This window comes from Ornithorhynchus anatinus, chromosome 2 (genome assembly GCF_004115215.2).
Source record: "Ornithorhynchus anatinus isolate Pmale09 chromosome 2, mOrnAna1.pri.v4, whole genome shotgun sequence".
In the NCBI taxonomy this organism is placed as follows: Eukaryota; Metazoa; Chordata; class Mammalia; order Monotremata; family Ornithorhynchidae; genus Ornithorhynchus; species Ornithorhynchus anatinus.
This window is the reverse complement of record NC_041729.1, coordinates 25,843,332-25,860,175: the sequence shown is the minus strand read 5'-3', so window position 1 is coordinate 25,860,175 and position 16,844 is coordinate 25,843,332. Positions and strand designations below refer to the sequence as shown.

General features: G+C 58.5%; 1 protein-coding gene across 3 annotated transcripts in view; it reads left to right on the top strand.

Annotated features, from left to right (window-relative positions):
• The window catches only part of LOC100085462 (integrin alpha-M), a 53,755-nt gene extending 38,077 nt beyond the window's left edge, over window positions 1-15,678 (top strand). Inside the window, exons 3-30 of one of the 3 annotated variants that reach the window (XM_029057665.2) lie at window positions 888-991; window positions 1,349-1,419; window positions 1,578-1,692; window positions 2,696-2,826; window positions 3,222-3,367; window positions 5,287-5,440; window positions 6,833-6,983; window positions 7,252-7,325; window positions 7,546-7,675; window positions 7,807-7,949; window positions 8,325-8,465; window positions 8,572-8,781; window positions 8,977-9,107; window positions 9,230-9,387; window positions 9,924-10,084; window positions 10,515-10,649; window positions 10,763-10,836; window positions 11,341-11,482; window positions 11,564-11,665; window positions 11,806-11,885; window positions 12,023-12,106; window positions 12,577-12,655; window positions 12,918-13,025; window positions 13,500-13,583; window positions 13,784-13,897; window positions 14,075-14,176; window positions 14,439-14,549; window positions 14,710-15,678. In XM_029057665.2, the coding sequence (XP_028913498.1) occupies window positions 888-991; window positions 1,349-1,419; window positions 1,578-1,692; window positions 2,696-2,826; window positions 3,222-3,367; window positions 5,287-5,440; window positions 6,833-6,983; window positions 7,252-7,325; window positions 7,546-7,675; window positions 7,807-7,949; window positions 8,325-8,465; window positions 8,572-8,781; window positions 8,977-9,107; window positions 9,230-9,387; window positions 9,924-10,084; window positions 10,515-10,649; window positions 10,763-10,836; window positions 11,341-11,482; window positions 11,564-11,665; window positions 11,806-11,885; window positions 12,023-12,106; window positions 12,577-12,655; window positions 12,918-13,025; window positions 13,500-13,583; window positions 13,784-13,897; window positions 14,075-14,176; window positions 14,439-14,549; window positions 14,710-14,799 (3,325 nt within the window). In that variant the 3' untranslated portion in view covers window positions 14,800-15,678. The remainder of the gene's footprint in view (window positions 1-887; window positions 992-1,348; window positions 1,420-1,577; window positions 1,693-2,695; window positions 2,827-3,221; window positions 3,368-5,286; window positions 5,441-6,832; window positions 6,984-7,251; window positions 7,326-7,545; window positions 7,676-7,806; window positions 7,950-8,324; window positions 8,466-8,571; window positions 8,782-8,976; window positions 9,108-9,229; window positions 9,388-9,923; window positions 10,085-10,514; window positions 10,650-10,762; window positions 10,837-11,340; window positions 11,483-11,563; window positions 11,666-11,805; window positions 11,886-12,022; window positions 12,107-12,576; window positions 12,656-12,917; window positions 13,026-13,499; window positions 13,584-13,783; window positions 13,898-14,074; window positions 14,177-14,438; window positions 14,550-14,709) is intronic. The other 2 variants (XM_039910708.1, XM_039910710.1) reach the window with 2 other exon arrangements.
• The last annotated feature ends 1,166 nt before the right edge of the window (window positions 15,679-16,844 follow it).

Below are 16,844 nucleotides of genomic sequence, written 5' to 3'. Positions count from 1 at the left end.
CTTGGCCGGGGTAAAAACAAGGTGGCCCTGAGTTCCAGCGAGGGCCTGGAGGGCAGTGGCTCTTGTCCAATTCTGTCCTGGACATCGGTCTGGTTCTTCCTGCCAAGTTCCCCCTTGCCTGTCTCCTGGCCATGCCGCCGTGAAGACAGTTTGGAGGCAACAGAGACAACAGAGAAACAGCGTGGTCTAGGGGGTAGAGCACTGGCTTGGAAGTCAGAAGGACCTGGGTTCTAATACCGGCTCTGCCACTTGTCCACTGAGTGATCTTGGACAAGTCACTTAACTTCTCTGGGCCTCAGTTACCTCATCTGTAAACTAGGGATTAAGATTATGAGTCCCAAGTTGGACGTGGACTGTCTCCAACCTGATTAGCTTGTATCTACCCCAGTGCTTAATACAGTGCCTGACACATAGTAAAGTGCTTAACAAATACCATAAAAAAACACCCAGAGCCGGCCGCTCACCCCCCTGCTCCCTTCACGGTGGAGGTGGTGTGGGGGGTCGGGTGCGGAACTTGAACACTGCCCATTCCCTCTGACAACACCTGAACCCGATTTCAGCTACCTCTCACCAGAGCTAGTTTTTTGCTTTGGAAACAAAGTCCTCTTCTGTTGACTTTTCCTCACCAGAGGGCCCCAGAGCTGTTCTGGTCTGGGGAAAGCAGCTGGTCATCTGGCCCCTACAAGAGGTATTGATGTTCAGCCCACCTGCTTCCTCCCACATCGCTGTAGGGGGTCGTGGGAGCACCGTGCAACTGAGCTCGCGCCATCTTGCTCTTGGACTGCGATTCTACCTTCCCGGCCCTCTTGGTGCCCTCCCCCTCCTACCCGACCCCTTGTCGCGGGTTGGTTCCCCACCCCTGTGCTTTCCCATCTGTGGTTTCCCAGGCTGGTGGTGGCAGACCCTCTGGAGAGGGAATCAGAGAATACCACGGGACGACTGTACAAGTGTGAATACGGCACCGGGCGTTGCGCTCCCATCCCCCTGCAGGGTGAGCATCACAACGGCCCCCCACCTCCCCCGGCTCCCTGACCCCCAGCTCCCCTGCTGGGGACCCCATCCCGGAGAAAATCAGTGCCTCTTCCTCCTTCTCCTTCTCTGGACTGGCTTAGGGGCCCAGGCCTCTCCTGGCCCTGAGGCAGCTTCCATTCCAACCTTTTACTCCCTTTCCAAGCAGCCGGGAATCTTACCACCTGCCCCCAGCCCTCTGCCACAGATGCTGCTCCTCGCCCGGAACTCAGATTCCCCGGCCCCCACCCTCCAGGGCTGAGATCTCCCATGTACCCCGGGCAGACCCTCCGTCCCCCCCACCGTACGTGTGTGTGACTCCGTGTGTGTCTCCCCTCAGCCCCCGCAGAGGCGGTGAACATATCCCTGGGTCTCTCCCTGGCTGCCCGTTCCAGCCCTTCGCAGCTCCTGGTCAGTTCGTGGGAGCCGGTGGGCGGCCGAGGGCTGGGGGAAGGGAGGAAGGAAACTGGGTTCTGGCGGGGGTGGGAGGGCTGGGACACGGCCGGGGTTTGGGGCAGGATGGGTGGATACCAAGGAAAGGAGTTTCCTGATTGGCCCTGCTCACCCAGGCGTGCGGCCCCACGGTGCACCGAGCCTGCGGGGAGAACATGTATCTGAATGGCTTCTGCTTCCTGCTGGGCTCAAACCTGCAGCTGGACCGAAGGATCCCAGGAGTCCTGCAGGGTGAGTCTACGAGCCTCATGGTCACCGACAGAGAAGAATGCGATGGGCCCACAGGGGCCTGGGTTGAACCCAGAGCACAGAGAAATAATAATAATAATAATAGTAATAAATTGTGGTGTCTGTTAAGCTCTTGCCATGTGCCAAGCTGTGTACTAAGCAGTTGGAGAGATGCCACATAATCAGGTTTGACACATTCCCTGTCCCATCTGGGGCTCACAGTCTAAGTAGGAGAGCGAACAGGTATTGAATCCCCATTTTACCGATGAAGAAACTGAAGCATAGAGAGGTTGAGCGATTTGCCCAAGATCACAGAGCAGGCAAGTGGTCAGGCCGGGATTAGAAGCCAGGTTCCCTGCATTCCACACAACTGTTCTTTCCACTAGGCCATGCTGCTTCTCAGTCCTGTCTGGGTAAAGCTTCTGTAATAGAAGCCAAAAGTCCTGGAGACACAGAGTCAAAGCGTGGCAGGGAAGGAACAGACAGGAATAGGGGAGGATCTGCTGTGTTCTGGTGGAAGGGTCTGCTTGAGCAGGGGTTGAGGGGGGACTCTTGTGGGGCAGGGGATGGAGGGATAGAAGGGGTTCGAGCTAGAAAAAGACAGGGTACTGTGTTGGTGGGGGCTGTTTTTGATTGCGGGCAGGACCCTGGGTTCTAGTGGCGGATGGACGCAGGGTGTCCGGCGGTTTGGGAGAATACCCAATGTGATAAGGAGGGGAGGAATTGGTGGCTAGGTTTTGTAGGGGGAGAAGCCCTCAGTATGCTGAGGGCCATGGTGAGGGAGGAAGAAAGGAGCTATGTGACTTTGAGTGAAGGGTGGCTCCGCAGCCTGCAGTTTCTCTATAGATCTCTAAAGAGTTTGCTACAGCGATCACTCTAGGAGGCCTAGGAGGGACCTTCTCCCATTTATTTGCCTCCTCTCGCCCTGACTCTTGTCCTCACCCCGCTTCTCTGGCATAAAACAAGATGGTGCCCGATGACAAGGGTCCCACATGCTCTTTCCCAGACTGCCCGAAGCAAGAGAGCGACATTGTTTTCCTCATCGATGGCTCGGGCAGCATTAAACTGAGAGACTTTAATCAGATGAAACGGTTTGTCCGTGCCGTCATGCAGCGATTCCAGGGAACCAACACGTTGGTGAGGGCCGAAGGTCGGGGGCTGGGGGCTGGGGGTTGGGCTCGCAGGGCTGGTGTGGGACGGAAGTGAGCCTGGGAGAGCCAGAAGCTCTGGGGGTTGTATCTGGAGGAAGCATCTTTTTCCCAGGGCCAGGAAAGACCAGGGTTGATTCATTCGAACGTATTTATTGAGCACTTACCGTGTGCAGAGCACTGCAGCTCTTGGAAAGTACAGTTCGGCAACAGATAGAGACAATCCCTACCCAACAACGGGCTCACAGTCTAGAAGGAAAGTCTACAGCACCCGGTATTCCCGGACCATTTCCCATCCAAGTACTAACCAGGCCCGACCCCGCTTAGCTTCCGAGATCAGACGAGATCGGGCGCGTGACGGCTGACATTCCTCCCTCCCCGCAGTTCGCCCTGATGCAGTTCTCCAATACCTTCGAGACACATTTCACCTTCGCCAGATTCAAAAGAAACCCGAACCCAGAAACACTCGTGAATACGATTTCTCAGCTGGGTGGGCTGACGTATACTGCCTCTGGCATCAAGAAAGTGGTGTAAGTTTCCTCCTCTGTGGGTACTGGCCTCCTTGACTTCTGTATCCTGCCATCTCCGTCCCAAGAGTCCCTTCAGTATGGGGCAGGAAAACAGGGCTCCGCTTTGAGTCTGGAGTAGTTCGTGGTGGGCAAGGATGGGACCCGACAGTGAAAGATAGAACCCAGTCCACCTGCCCAAGCTGCCCCGAGATGACGCGGGACTTGATTGCCTCATTTCATCTTTGTAGAGTTCAAAGGGAGGTTGGCTGAGGATAAAGACCTGGATAGCTCAGGGTACCTGAGCGGTAAAGCACATCCATCTCTTCATCCTAATGTTAATCTTGTTTTTAGTTATTATTATTATTATTATTATATGATATTTATTATACAATTGTATTTTTAAACACTTATTGTGTGTCCAGCACTTTTCTAAGTGCTGTGGTAGATACAAGCTAATCATGTTGGACACAGTCTCTGTCCCACATGGGGCTCACAGTTGTAACCCTCCTTTGAGCTCCTTGTGGGCAGGGAGTGTGTCTGTTGTTGAATTATACTCTCCCAAGTGTTTAGGACAGTGCTTTACAAGCAGCGTGGCTCAGTGGAAAGAGCACGGGCTTGGGAGTCAGAGGTCATGGGTTCCAATCCCGGCTCCGCCACTTGTCAGCTGTGTGACTTTGGGCAAGTGACTTAACTTCTCTGTGCCTCAGTTACCTCATCTGTAAAATGGGGATTGACTGTGAGCCCACGTGGGACAACCTGATCACCTTGTATCGCCCCCCCACCAGCGCTTAACGCTTAGTAAGCGCTTAACAAATACCATCATCGTCATACAGTAAGCACTCAATAAATACGCCTGAAAGAATCCCGCCATCGCCACTTGTCCGCTGTATGACCTTGGGCAAGTCACTTAACTTCTCTGTGCCTCAGTTACCTCATTGGTAAAATGGGGATTAAAAGTGTGAGCCCTGCGTGGGTCAAGCTGTTTACCTTTTATCTACCCCAGCACTTAGAACAGCGGCATATAGTAAGTGCTCGACAAATGCCATAATAATAATTATTACTGTTATTAATGAATGAATCCCCATTTTACAGATGAGGTAACCGAGGCCCAGAAAAAGAAAGTGACTTGCCCAAGGTCACCCTGTGGACGAGTGGCAGAGGCGGGATTAGAACCCAGGTCCTTTTGAGTCCCAGCCCCGCGCCCTTTCCATTAGGCCACTTGGCCAGGCCACTTCAGTTGCTGCCCCATCATCGCTATTAGTAACCCGAATCCTGTATCAGGCATGTTGGAGCATGCACTAGAAGTTGAAACAGCTCCTGCCCTCAAGGAGTTTCCTCTCTCGTGATTCCCCATCTGCGTCTCAACATTCTACTTGACTTCTGATACCTGCCGCGGTGACATCAGTCACAGCTGAGTTTGGAGAGGATAGAAGCTCGGTCAATCACTGTTCCAAGTGATGGGGGGAGTGACGCTGAAGCAGCGTGGTCTAGTTGCAAGAGTATGGGCCTGAGAGTTAGAGGACTTGGGTTCTAATCCTGACTCTGCCATTTGTCCACTATGTGACCTTGGGCAAATCGCTTAATTTCTCCCTGCCTCAGTTATCTCATCTGTAAAATGGGGATTAAGACTGTGAGCCCTATGTGGGAGAGGGACTGTGTCCGATCTGATTAGTTTGTATGTACCCCAGCTCCTGACACATAGTAAGCACTAAACAAATACCATTAACAAACGTATAGTAGAAATGCACATATATTCATACGTGCTGAGGCTAGGTAAGTGGCAAGGACGGTGATGGGCCGATGGGAGTCAACTTGGGGAGGCTTTCTGGAAGTAGGTGGGATTGGAGGAAAGCTTGGAAAATGGAAACAGTTATGGTCAGGGGAGTTTGGGAGATTCTCTCTGAGACTTTCTCTTTCTCTTTTCAATCTTTACCTGGCAGCGAAGAGCTCTTCCAGCAATCACAAGGAGCCCGGAAAGATGCCACCAAGATCCTCATCGTCATCACCGACGGGCAGAAATATGAGGATCCCCTGGAATACTCTGATGCCATTCCACTGGCCGAGGCTGCGGGGATCATCCGCTATGCGATCGGGGTACGGGGACCCCCGGATCTGAGAGCCTCTCCCTGCTCCCCGGGTCCCTGGATCTGAGAGCCATCTTCTCCTCTCTCCCCACTCCTCCAGACTTTGGATCAGTCAGTGGTATTTAATGAGAATTTACTGTGTGCAGAGCCTTCTCCTTTCTCCCTGCTCCCCCTCGTCCCCTGATAAGCAGCGTGGCTCAGTGGAAAGAGCCCGGGCTTGGGAGTCGAAAGTCGTGGGTTCTAATCCCGGCTCCGCCACCTGTCAGCTATGTGACTATGGGCTAGTCACTTAACTTCTCGGTGCCTCAGTTCCCTCATCGGTAAAATGTGGATTAAGACTGTGAACCTCACGTGGGACAATCTGATTACCCTGCATCTACCCCAGAGCTTAGAGCAGTGGTCGGCACATAGTAAGCGCTTAACAAATATCAACATTATTATTATTATTCCCTCCCACTGAACCTAAGAGTCTTTTCTTCCTCGCCCCCTGCTCTCCCCGACCCCTGAACCTGAGAACTTCCTCCTCCTTGCCCCCTGCTCGCTCCCCCCCGCCCCAGATATGAGAACCTTCTCCTCTCCCCCTGCTCCCTCTCGTCCCCAGCCCCTTGGACCTGAAAGCCTTCTCCTCCTTCTTCCCTGCTCCTTTCTCCAGCCTCCCCAACTTGTGGATTGAATGCTTCTCCTTTGTCAGTTCTCCTCATTTGTAATTTCTGGTTCAGGCGTAAGCACCTTCTTCAACTCTACATCCAATCTCTCCTGTCACCTGGTAATAATGGGTTCTCTTTCCACTATTACCATTATCAAAAGACACAAAAGGAAGGGTAGAACAGTGAGAGCACAAAATCAACATAAAAGACAAGGACAGTGATAGGGAGGGATCATCATCATCATCAATGTATCTACTGAGAGCTATTTACTAAGCGCTTGGGAAAGTACCATTCGACAGAGTTCGTAGACACGTTCCTCACCCACAGCAAGTTTACAATCTGAAGGGGGAAATGGATATTAATATAAATAAATAATGTGTAGGACACTGTGCTTAGAGGAGCAGACTTTCCGGCTCCTTGGGAATCAGAGTCCCACAGTCACAGTTTCAGCAGCAGCCGCAGTCATGGCAGCTGCAACAGACGTCCTGACACTGAGCCTTGAAGCAGGCTTCGTGAGGCCCCTGCTTTCTCACCTTCCCGACTGAAAAAGGGGCTCATGGGAGTAGAGGTGATGTGTGTGTACGAGTAGGGGGGAGAGGTAGAAGGGGGTCCCAGGCCCTTGTCCTCGTGGCCCAGGGGACCGGCTGAGAGCCCCATGCTGCTGCCGCCTGCTCATCCACCTGAAAGGACAAAAGTCTCTCCCTTCGGACTTTCCCCTCCCCTCGGGCCCTGATCCCACTGTGCCCTGCGAACAGGTGGGCGCTGCCTTTGAAAAATATGAAGCCCGGAAGGAGCTGGACAGCATCGCCTCGGATCCGCCCCGAGACCACGTGTTCCAGGTTAACAACTTTGGGGCCCTGGATAACATTCAGAACCAGCTGCAGGAGAAGATCTTTGCCATCGAGGGTAAGCCTGGACCCCCACCCCCAACTGACCCAACTGCCAAAAGAAACCGTTTCCTCCCCAAACCTCAGGTCTCTTATGCTGCCTGAGCCCAGCCCCCATTGATCCCCAGCACCTGACACTTCCAATCCAGCTTGTGCTCCACCTCCCAGGACTGCACATCCAGATCCCAGGGTCCTTATTTTCCCATCCTTTGGCCTCCACTATCCTGCCGCATGAGCGTGCTGGCCACATTCCTACCTCCGGCCCCAAAGGTGCTTCTCCCCCCCAGGAACCCAGACGGGGAGCAGTAGCTCTTTCCAGCATGAAATGTCTCAGGAGGGCTTCAGCGCTCTGCTGACTCCGGTGAGTGGATTCCCCTAGGGCAGGCTATCGGGGGCGGGTGGAAGCGTGGGAGGAAGCAGGGACACTGCCTGGTCTGGGGGGTGAGGTTGGGGCCCCGGGATCTCTCCCCGGGGAGGACAGAGGTCGGGGCAGAAGAGATGTACTATCCCGGGGGCTGAAAGGGTTGGGGGGCTCTTCAGTGGTCCCTCCCCCCGCAGTACCGACATCTAGTTTTCCCCAGGATGGGCCGGTGCTGGGAGCCGTGGGGAGCTTCGACTGGTCTGGGGGAGTCTCCCTGTACCCCCCAAAGGAGGGTTCCACCTTCATCAACGTCTCCCAGCAGAGCGGGGACATGCATGATGCTTATCTGGGTGAGGAGAGCCCCGGGTGACTGCGCTACCTGGGCTACCTTACCTTGGGGAGTGGGGGTTGGGAGGAAGGGGCACGTGAGGAGGGCCCCGCACCGGGCAGGCCCACGTGCCAGCGACGTTTGTCCCTTCAGGTTACTCCACTGATGTGGCCATTCAAAAAAGGATTTGGAGCCTGGTCCTTGGGGCTCCCCGCTACCAACACACGGGGAAGGTCGTGATGTTCAGGAAGACTACCGGGATCTGGTATCAATGGGCCGAGGTCACGGGGGCACAGGTGAGTGATGGCGAGGGAGAGGGTGGGGATGAGTGGAGCGAGGACTCTCTGGTCCAGCCAATTCAGGTCTTCCCCGGTGATGCCCTCCACCCCCAGACCCTAAATGATCTTTCCCCTGTCCCCAGTCCCGAGTCCCCAGCTCCCATCCCGGGATCATCCCTACGGCTGGGCGGCCTCCCCCGGAGCCCTGTTTCCGTCCCCGCCGGTGTCGGCGCCGGCACCTCTATCCGAGGATGTCCCGGGCCCCTCCACTCTGGGGTGGGAGGAGTCCAGGTGTGAACATCGGACCTCCCGGGCCCAGGGCTCTGCCTGGGCAATGCTGTGGGCAGCCCTGGAGGGGCCGCCCTGTGAGCCGGCCTTCTCCCCCAACCGTAGATTGGCTCCTATTTTGGGGCGACCGTCTGCGCCGTGGACGTGGACAGAGACGGCAACACGGACCTGATCCTCATCGGGACCCCCCACCACTATGCGCAAAAGGCAGGGGGGCTTGTGTCGGTCTGCCCCATGCCCCTGAGGGTGAGTGGCTTGGGTGGCCGGGACTCCTGGGTCCTGTGGGGGCTGGGGAAGGGGGGCAGGCGGGAGGGGCCTGAGGTCCGCTGAGACTGTCAGTTCTGTCTTGCAGAGGGTGGATTGGCGGTGCGAGTCCGTCCTCCGGGGACAGCCGGGGCAGCCTCTGGCCCGTTTTGGGGCGGCCCTGGCCGTGCTGGGGGACACGAACGGGGACGGGCTGGCGGACGTGGCGGTGGGGGCGCCTGGTGAGGAGGAGAACCGGGGAGCTGTCTACCTGTTTCACGGCGCGGCGCCGGCCCAGATCAACCCCACCTACAGCCAGGTGAGCCTCGTCCCCTCCGGCCCTCCCCTGCTCCGGGGCTTTGGCCCCCAGGGTCTCCTTGCCTGCTCCTCATCGCCTTCCTTCTCTCCTCTCCTTCCGGCTCTCTGGGTCTCCCTCTCCACTCCTCCTCCTGACCTTTCTCCCCATGACCTCTCTCATCCTTTCCCCTTCCACCTCTCTGGGCATCTCCCCTAGCGGATTGGAGCTTCCCAGCTCTCCCCGGGGCTCCGGTACTTCGGACAGGCCCTGAGCGGGGGGCAGGACCTCACCCAGGACGGACTGGTGGACGTGGCCGTGGGCGCCCGGGGGCAGGCGCTCCTGCTCAGGTGAGCGCGGTTGTCCCATCGGCTCGGAGGGAACCGGGATTCCGTGGCCCGAGACCCAAACTCCACCGACTCGGCTGATCCGGGAATGCTTCTCTTCTCCCGGGCTCTTTCCGGGGCCCCAGGTCCCGGCCGGTGCTGAGAGTCGACGTTTCCCTGCGATTCAAGCCCCCTGAGCTGGCGCGGGCCGTGTTTGACTGCGGAGAGCAGACGGTCCTCCGCCGGGAAGCAGGGGAGGCGAGAGTCTGTCTCACCGTCCGTAAGACCTCACGGGACCGGCTGGGTGAGTCTCGTCCACCGGAGCGGGGGCTTTCTGAACCTCAACTCAGGGACCGTGTTCTTCCCCAGAAGCCCCGGGACCTACCCCAGGATTTCCAGGGCTCATCCGGGCCTCTGGTTTGAGGACCGAGGCCCAGAATCCTTCTCTGTCCACGTGGCCCCGGAGAGACCTCAGGCCCAGGCCCAGACATCTCTCTTTCCACTCTGCCCTCCGCACCTGGCTATTCCCTGTCCTCGTTCCCAAGAAGCACTGTGGCTTAGTGGAAAGATCACGGGTTTGAGAGTCAGAGGACGTGGGTTCTAATCCTGGCTCCACCACTTGTCTGCTGTGTGACCTTGGCCAAGTCACTTAACTTATCTATGCCTCAGTTACCTCATCTGTAAGACGGGGATTAAGACGGTGAGCCCCACGTGGGACAACCTGATTACCTTGTATTTACCCCAGCGCTTTGAACAGTGGTTAGCACATTGTAAGCGCTTAATAAATACCATCATTTTTATTATTATCATTATTCCCTTTAAACCTTTTGCTCTCACCAGGTCCAGGTGACATCCAGAGTTCTGTGACCTATGACCTGGCCCTGGATCCCGGACGCCTGAATCCCCGTGCTGTCTTCGACCAGACGAACACCAGGACCCTGAGGTCAGTGCGAAGTATAGGACTGGAAGAGAAATGTGAGACCGTGAAGCTGCTGCTACCGGTGAGCCGAGGGCAGGAGGCCCGGGCACCAGGGAAGGGGCGGGGGTGGGGTCCAGTGGGGTCCGGAGCCGTGCGGGGTCTGTGTGAACATCCCCAGAGTGTAGGGTCTCACTGCCCGCCCTGTTCATGGCAGAAACCCAAGGCCCCGTCCTTCCCCGGCCTACTGCATCTGGCCAGGCCCAGGACACAGGGATCTGGGGAGCAGAGGGGACCCCCAGGCCCACTTGGGCCCCCCTGGGTCCAGATCAGCCTAGCCGCGTTCAGCATTAGCCTGCTTGAGCTGGAGTGGCACTGGACCGGAAGGCTATGGGGGCTCGGGAGCAGGGAAAGAGGCTGGGTCCGGGAAGGCCCGGGTCCGGTCAGGGTAGTTGGGGTCTGCAAGATGAGGCGGGGAAGGAGGCCTAGTTTCTCTGAGACCGAGCGTCCCCCAGACGTGCGTGGAGGATTCGGTGACCCCTATCATCCTGCGACTCAACTTTTCGCTGCTGGGCCAGCCCATCCCTTCATCCGGGCAGCTCCGCCCCATGCTGGCCGCAGGCTCTCAGGACCAGTTCACCACCGCCTCTGTGAGTCTGGGGAGGGCCCTGGGCCCTGGGGGCAGAGCCTGGGGTGGGGGCGGGGCCTGGGGCCCGAGGCATCGCTCAGGCCTGGTGCTCAGGCTCCTCCCCTCCTCCCACAGCTGCCTTTCGAGAAGAACTGTGGCGCAGACAGCATCTGCCAGGATGACCTCAGTGTCACTTTCAGCTTCTCCAGGTGACGCCCTCGACCTTCTGCCCGCCGAGGGCAGCTCAGCCTGAAACAGAGGGGAATGTCGTCCCAGCCTGGAGCCCCGGGGCCAATGGCTCTCCCCAGTCCACCTGTTTGCGTCGGGACCAAAGCAGGCAGGGTCACTATGGGCTGCTAGCCTGATGAGAAATGTCTGCGTTCCGGGCACTGAGGGTGATGATGCTGAACTCAGCCCTCAGGCTACCGGTAGCTGCCAGGGAGAACGGATTGTCCGAGTCTAGCCAGGCGTGGCCCAGATTTCCTCAGCTGAGTCCCATTCCCAGTCCCGTTGGCTGCGGCTGTGTCTGTCTGAATTAGGGTCTCTGGCATCCACGGACAACCAGAGGCCTCATCCCTATCCATTCCTCTCCCCCCACTACACCTCTGGCTCCCCGTCCTCAAACCTAGGCTCCCGGGTTTCCATCCCCCACTCCCACCCACCTCCATCTCCCCTCTGCGGGAGCTCCCAACCCCATCTTATCTCCCAAGCAGCCAGAAGACCCTGGTGGTGGGGACGTCCCCGGACCTGAACGTCACCGTGACCGTGCGCAACGAGGGCGAGGACTCGTACGGGACCCTGGTCACCTTCTCCTACCCCCCGGGGCTGTCCCTCCGCCGGGCCTCCGTGCTCCAGGTGAGTCGGACCGCTCTGTGGGGCGCTGGGCCGGGGGCCTCGCCGTCACCCTCGCTCACGCCCTCTGCTCTGCCCTCCCAGAACCCCCGGCAGCCGCGGGTCCCGCGTCTCATCTGCGAATCAGCACAGCTGAGGAGCAGCAGCTGCAGCATCAGCCACCCCATCTTCCGGGAGGGAGCCGAGGTCAGCAGTGCCGCCCCCGCAGCCGCGTCCTCGGGCCCGTCCCCGCCCTCCCCTCCCCTCCTCGTCCTCCCCCCGAGCCCTCCGGTCCGCTGCCCACGGCTCCTTCTCCTCCTCGCCATCTCTCTCTCCTCTCCCACCAGGCCACCTTCCTGGTCACCTTCGACGTCCCGCCCACGGCCGACTTTGGTAGCAGCCTGCTCCTCAGCGCCAACGCCACCAGGTGAGCGGCTGCCGGGGGCAGAGCCCAGGCTCCCCGTAGCTATTTTCCCTCATCTGCGGTCTCCTCATCCTTCCCCCTGTGCCCAAACCTTGGCCTCGGCGCCCTCGCCAGCCGGCTCTCCTCCTCTCTCACCCCAGCGACAACAACATCCCCAGGACCAACAAAACCTTCTTTCAGCAACAGCTGCCCGTCAAATACGGGGTGAACGTGGTCATCAACAGGTAGCTCCCCCCTCTCTCCCCCTCCGGACTCCCTTCCCCTGCCTCCTGTCACGTGTTCCGTGACCACCCTGGAGCCACCCAGGGAGACTCGGGGAGCTTCCCCCTGGATGGACGCCGTGACATCCGAATGTGCGTGACAGAGACACTGTGGATGTGTGACAGTAGTAGTAACAGTTACATTTTTTAAGGTCTTTGTGTGTGTAGAGCATTGTACTGGGGAACAACGCAATTACCAATTAGACACCATCCCCGGTCCTCAAGGGGCTCTCAATCGAAGAGTCCATTTGGGGGAGAGGAGACTGATGATGCCAGGCACATCAGGAGGATGAAACCATCAAACACTAAGAAAGCATAAAAGACTCAAAACAAAGGCAGAAATCTCTAGGGCGCTGGAACGAGAGAGGCTCTTGTGGCTCACTGCCTACCCACAACCCCCGCATCTCACCGTTTCCCCTCCCTCATCCCGACAGCGGGGAGCAGTCCACGAGCTACCTGAACTTCTCAGCTTCGGAGGAGAAGAGCGGGCGCGTGCTGCAGCACCAGTATCACGTGAGGTGTCGGGGGCCTGCGCCATGGGCGGGGCCCGAGGCGATGATGTGTCCGGGGTCGGGGGAGGAGCTGGACAGAGGTGGGCCCGGAGGATCACGAGAAAGGCCCGGGGCCCCAGAACGGCGGGGAGCATGGGGCGGGGCAGAAGAGCCGGGCGGGAGGGCGGGAACCCCAGGGCCCGGAGAAGGCCCCGGAGCTGCGGGGGGACCCGGGGCCTGGAGAAGGGAGCGGGAAAGATGAGCCACGGCCTCTCCCCGACCAGGTGAACAATCTGGGTCTCCGGAGCCTCGACGTCAACGTGACCTTCTGGATCCCCTTGGAGCTGGACGGGCTGCCCGTGTGGACCACGCCGGAAGTCATCCCCCCACAGGTGCCCCTGGCCCCTGAAATCTTCTTCCCCCGGCGCTGGCGGTCGTCACCCCACAGACACCTCCAGCTTTGACACTTTCCTTTCCCCCTGTCGGAGGTCGTCCCCTGTCAGGTACCTCCGATTCCTAAAGCTTCCTTCCCCCACGCCAGAAGTCATCACCCCCCCCGGTACCCTCGGGCCCTGAAAGCCTTCTTCCCCTGCCCCCCAGATCGGTATGCCCCTCAATCACCCCACCCTCCTCCAGATTGGATATCTAACGTCCGTATTCATCTGACCCGGATAAGGATGATGGAGCCCCCCCAACACCCGATACCCCAGAAGGACCGATAATTTTCTTGTCAGCTGCACCCCTGTCTCCATTCCAGCCAAGTCGCCTGTGCCCCTCCCTGAGCCCGGCCACCCCACCTATCCCCCCGGCCACTCTTCTCCCTAAGGCCCGGTCCCCCCCACTGACCGACTCTTCTCTCTGCCCAGGACTTCCAAGGCCAGTGTGTGAATAACAGAGAAAATCCCCGGGACCATGACTTCCGATCCCTCCTCCAGCGGAGCCCCGACCTGGTGAGGATGGACTCCAGCGTCCCCAACTTCAGCCCCTGTTGGGGGAAGCTGAGCAGGGTTTCCCTAGGCCTCCGCTTTCTTTCCTCAATCAAGCAATGCTCCCCGTTTGGCCTCGGGATTCCCGATTGATCCGCTTCCCCGGAAAAGGGCCGGAACAGCCCCACAGTGTGTCCTTCTGACCTCGCTCTTCCCCACACTAGAACTGCTCGGTCGCCGTCTGCCAGAGAATCCACTGCTCCATCACATCCTTCCAAGTCCGAGATGAACTCACCTTCACCCTCAAAGGCAACCTCAGTTTCGGCTGGGTGGGCCAGGTAGGTGGGCGGGGGCCTCGGGTCGGGTCCGGAGGGTCGGTTGCCCACCTGGGCCTGTGGTGCTGGGCCAGGGCTGCAGCCTGCCCCGCCCAGAGCTCGTCGCATTCCCTTGCTCTCGGGCCGTGGCCGTGGCGCCCCAGGCCCGGCGGCTCCAGCCCCTCTCGTTCTCTTTGGCAGACGAAGCAGAAGCGGCTGTCGGTGCTGAGTTCGGCCACGCTGATGTTTGACACGGGGCGGTACGCTCAGTTTCCTGGGCAGGAGGGATTCCTGACAGCCCAGGTGACTGGGGATGAGGGGAGAGAGGAGAGGCAGCCAGGGTGGAGGGAGTGGCTTGCTGGAGGAGGGTGACGGGCCAGCAAGAAGCCCGGGGTCCGGCCGGGAGGAGAGGGAGGGGCCGGGGGGCGGCCGGAGGGAGGGAGGCCTGGGCTGGGGGGTGGAGAAACCTGTCGCTGGGAAGGGCAGGTCTGGACCTTAGGGTCGGTGGGTACCGGGGCTGGTGCTCCCGCCTCTCTGACGGAATACCTTCCCTCCCACGTGCCAGGCGAAGACCGTGGTGGAGCGTTACGAGGTTTACAACCCCCTCCCCCTCATCGTGGGCAGCTCCGTGGGGGGGCTGGTGCTGCTGGCCCTCCTCACTGCCGGCCTGTACAAGGTGGAGCCCCGCTCACCCTCCCGCCCTCTCTCTGCCCCCGACCCCCATCTGCTCCTGCCCCATCCTTTCCCCAGTCCCCTCTCCCTGACGCTCCTGTGTCACCACCCCCATCTCCCTTGGCCCCGGCTCCCTGACTCTCTGTCCTCTGGTCCCTCCTCAGCTTGGATTCTTCAAGCGGCAGTACAAGGACATGATGACTGAAGGAGCTCCAGCAGCTGGAGAGACCCCCGATGTGCCTCCTCCCGAGTAACTGCTGCCCTGCTCTCTAACTGCCCCCTGGCAAGCCCACGTCTGTTGGCCAGGGACCAAACCATTTGGGTTTCCCACCCCAGGGGTACCAGAGATGAATGGTTGTTTCCCTGCTCTGTGCTTTTCTGTGGGGGAAATGGAGAACTTTGCGATATAATGATGGTATTTGTTAAGGGGTTACTTAATGCAAGGCACTGTTCTAAGCGCTGGGTTATGTGTGTGTGTGTGTGTTCGTGTGTATGTATGCATTTTTATGCACTCCTGCTGAGGGGTTAATGGCACCTTTTCTTCCTGTAGCTGCTGCTAATTATTATTGCGTTATTCGTTAATCACTCACCAAAGTCAGAGCACGGTAATAGGTGCTGGTGTTGATAGAGTGAAAGGTGATTACTGTGTCACAGACTCTGTTGCCCTTGGAACTCACAGTCAGAGAGAAGTGGAGGACGCTCCGTCGTATAAATCCCCGTTGTATAAGTGGGGAAACTGAGACACGGAGTAGTTAATTGTCTTGACTGCTGGGTGACCTTAGTCACGTGGCAGAGCCTGGACGAAAGCCTGGTCCTCGGACACCCAGTCCCAAGATCTTTCCTCTAGGCCTTGTTGCTTCTCATTGTGTGTGTGTGTGTGTGAATGTGTGAGTGTGTGTCTGTATGTAAACACATGGATTCCCTCCGTGTGGATAATGACTCTCCCTTCTCCTCCCTTCCAACTCCATTTCCAAGTCCTGGGTACTCTTGAGCAGGACGGCCCCAACCAGAGAGTTCTGTCGTGGATGGGCACAGGTGGGATTATCTGCTCCACGTGAGTGTGCAAACCCACCGGCGTGGGATTGATGTCCGCGTGTTCCCATCCTAAATAGGAATAAATGGAAGTGAGGGGCTTTTCTCTGTCGACAGAGTGACGACCCCCAAGGGGAACGGGCGTGACGTGGGACCCCGGGGCTGCCCCGGGGTTCGGGGCATCAGGGTTGAGATCTGGCAGATGAGCTGTCGTGGGTGAGGAGCGTCCCTGCCAGGCTGAAGGGTCCCAGTGCTGCTGACACCTCTGGGGGCGTCAGAGGAGGTTGACGGGGGGACCAGCCCCTGTGCCGTCGGGGACAGGGAAAGGAGGGTGCTGGATGCCGCGGGCCGGGCTTGGTGCCCCTTTCACGGGGCTGCTCCTTCCGTGGGGCCAGCTGGACATTTGCCCAGGGCCCTCCATCCCTCGTGACCTTGGTGCGAATGGGGCCCTTCTACCTCCACCCCAGTCTTTCCTGCCTCTTGTCACCTCCCTCATTTCCCCTGACCGAGCTGAGCAGGGAAAGGAGTGCAGAAGTGGGGTGGAGGGATGGGAGGCTTCTAATGAGGAGTCAAGTCCCTGGGATCCCCTGGATCTCACTCATTCATTCGATCGTATTTATTGAGCGCTTACTGTGTGCAGAGCACTGCCGTAAACGAGCTTACCGTTTAGAGGGGGAGACAGACATTGATATCATTCATTAAATTACAGATAGATCCCGAAGTGGTGTGGGGCTGGGAGGGGGGATGAATGAAGGGAGCAAGTGAAGGCGACACAGAAGAGAGTGGGAGAAGAGGAAAGGGGGGCTTAGTCAGGGAAGGACTCTTGGAGGAGATGGGCCTTCTAAGAGGCTTTGAACTGGGGGAGAGTATTTGTCTGTCAGATACGAGGAGGGTGGGCGTTCCGGGCCAGTGGCCGGAAATGGACGAGGTGTTGGTGGCGAGAGGCGGGGCGATAGATGAGGTCTCTCCCTCCCAGTGGCCGGCAGAGCTTTGATCTGCCGCTCCTGCTTCACCCCAGCACTCTTGCCAGTCAGGAGCCATTGTTCCGGGCAGGAGGCCAGATAGGTATGAGCCCTGGGCCGGCTCTTTCCAAGGAGGGCTCTGAGTCCCCCACCCTCCCCCGTGGTGCTTGCTTCCACCAGCTCCCCCAGCCTGCCTCCTGCCTACTGACGGTGGCTGGAAATTCCCAAGGGGCACAGCCTCCGTCAAGCAAGATGGCTTATTCAGTCTCGGTGGAGCCCCGAGACACCTACCCCCCATCCTCAGG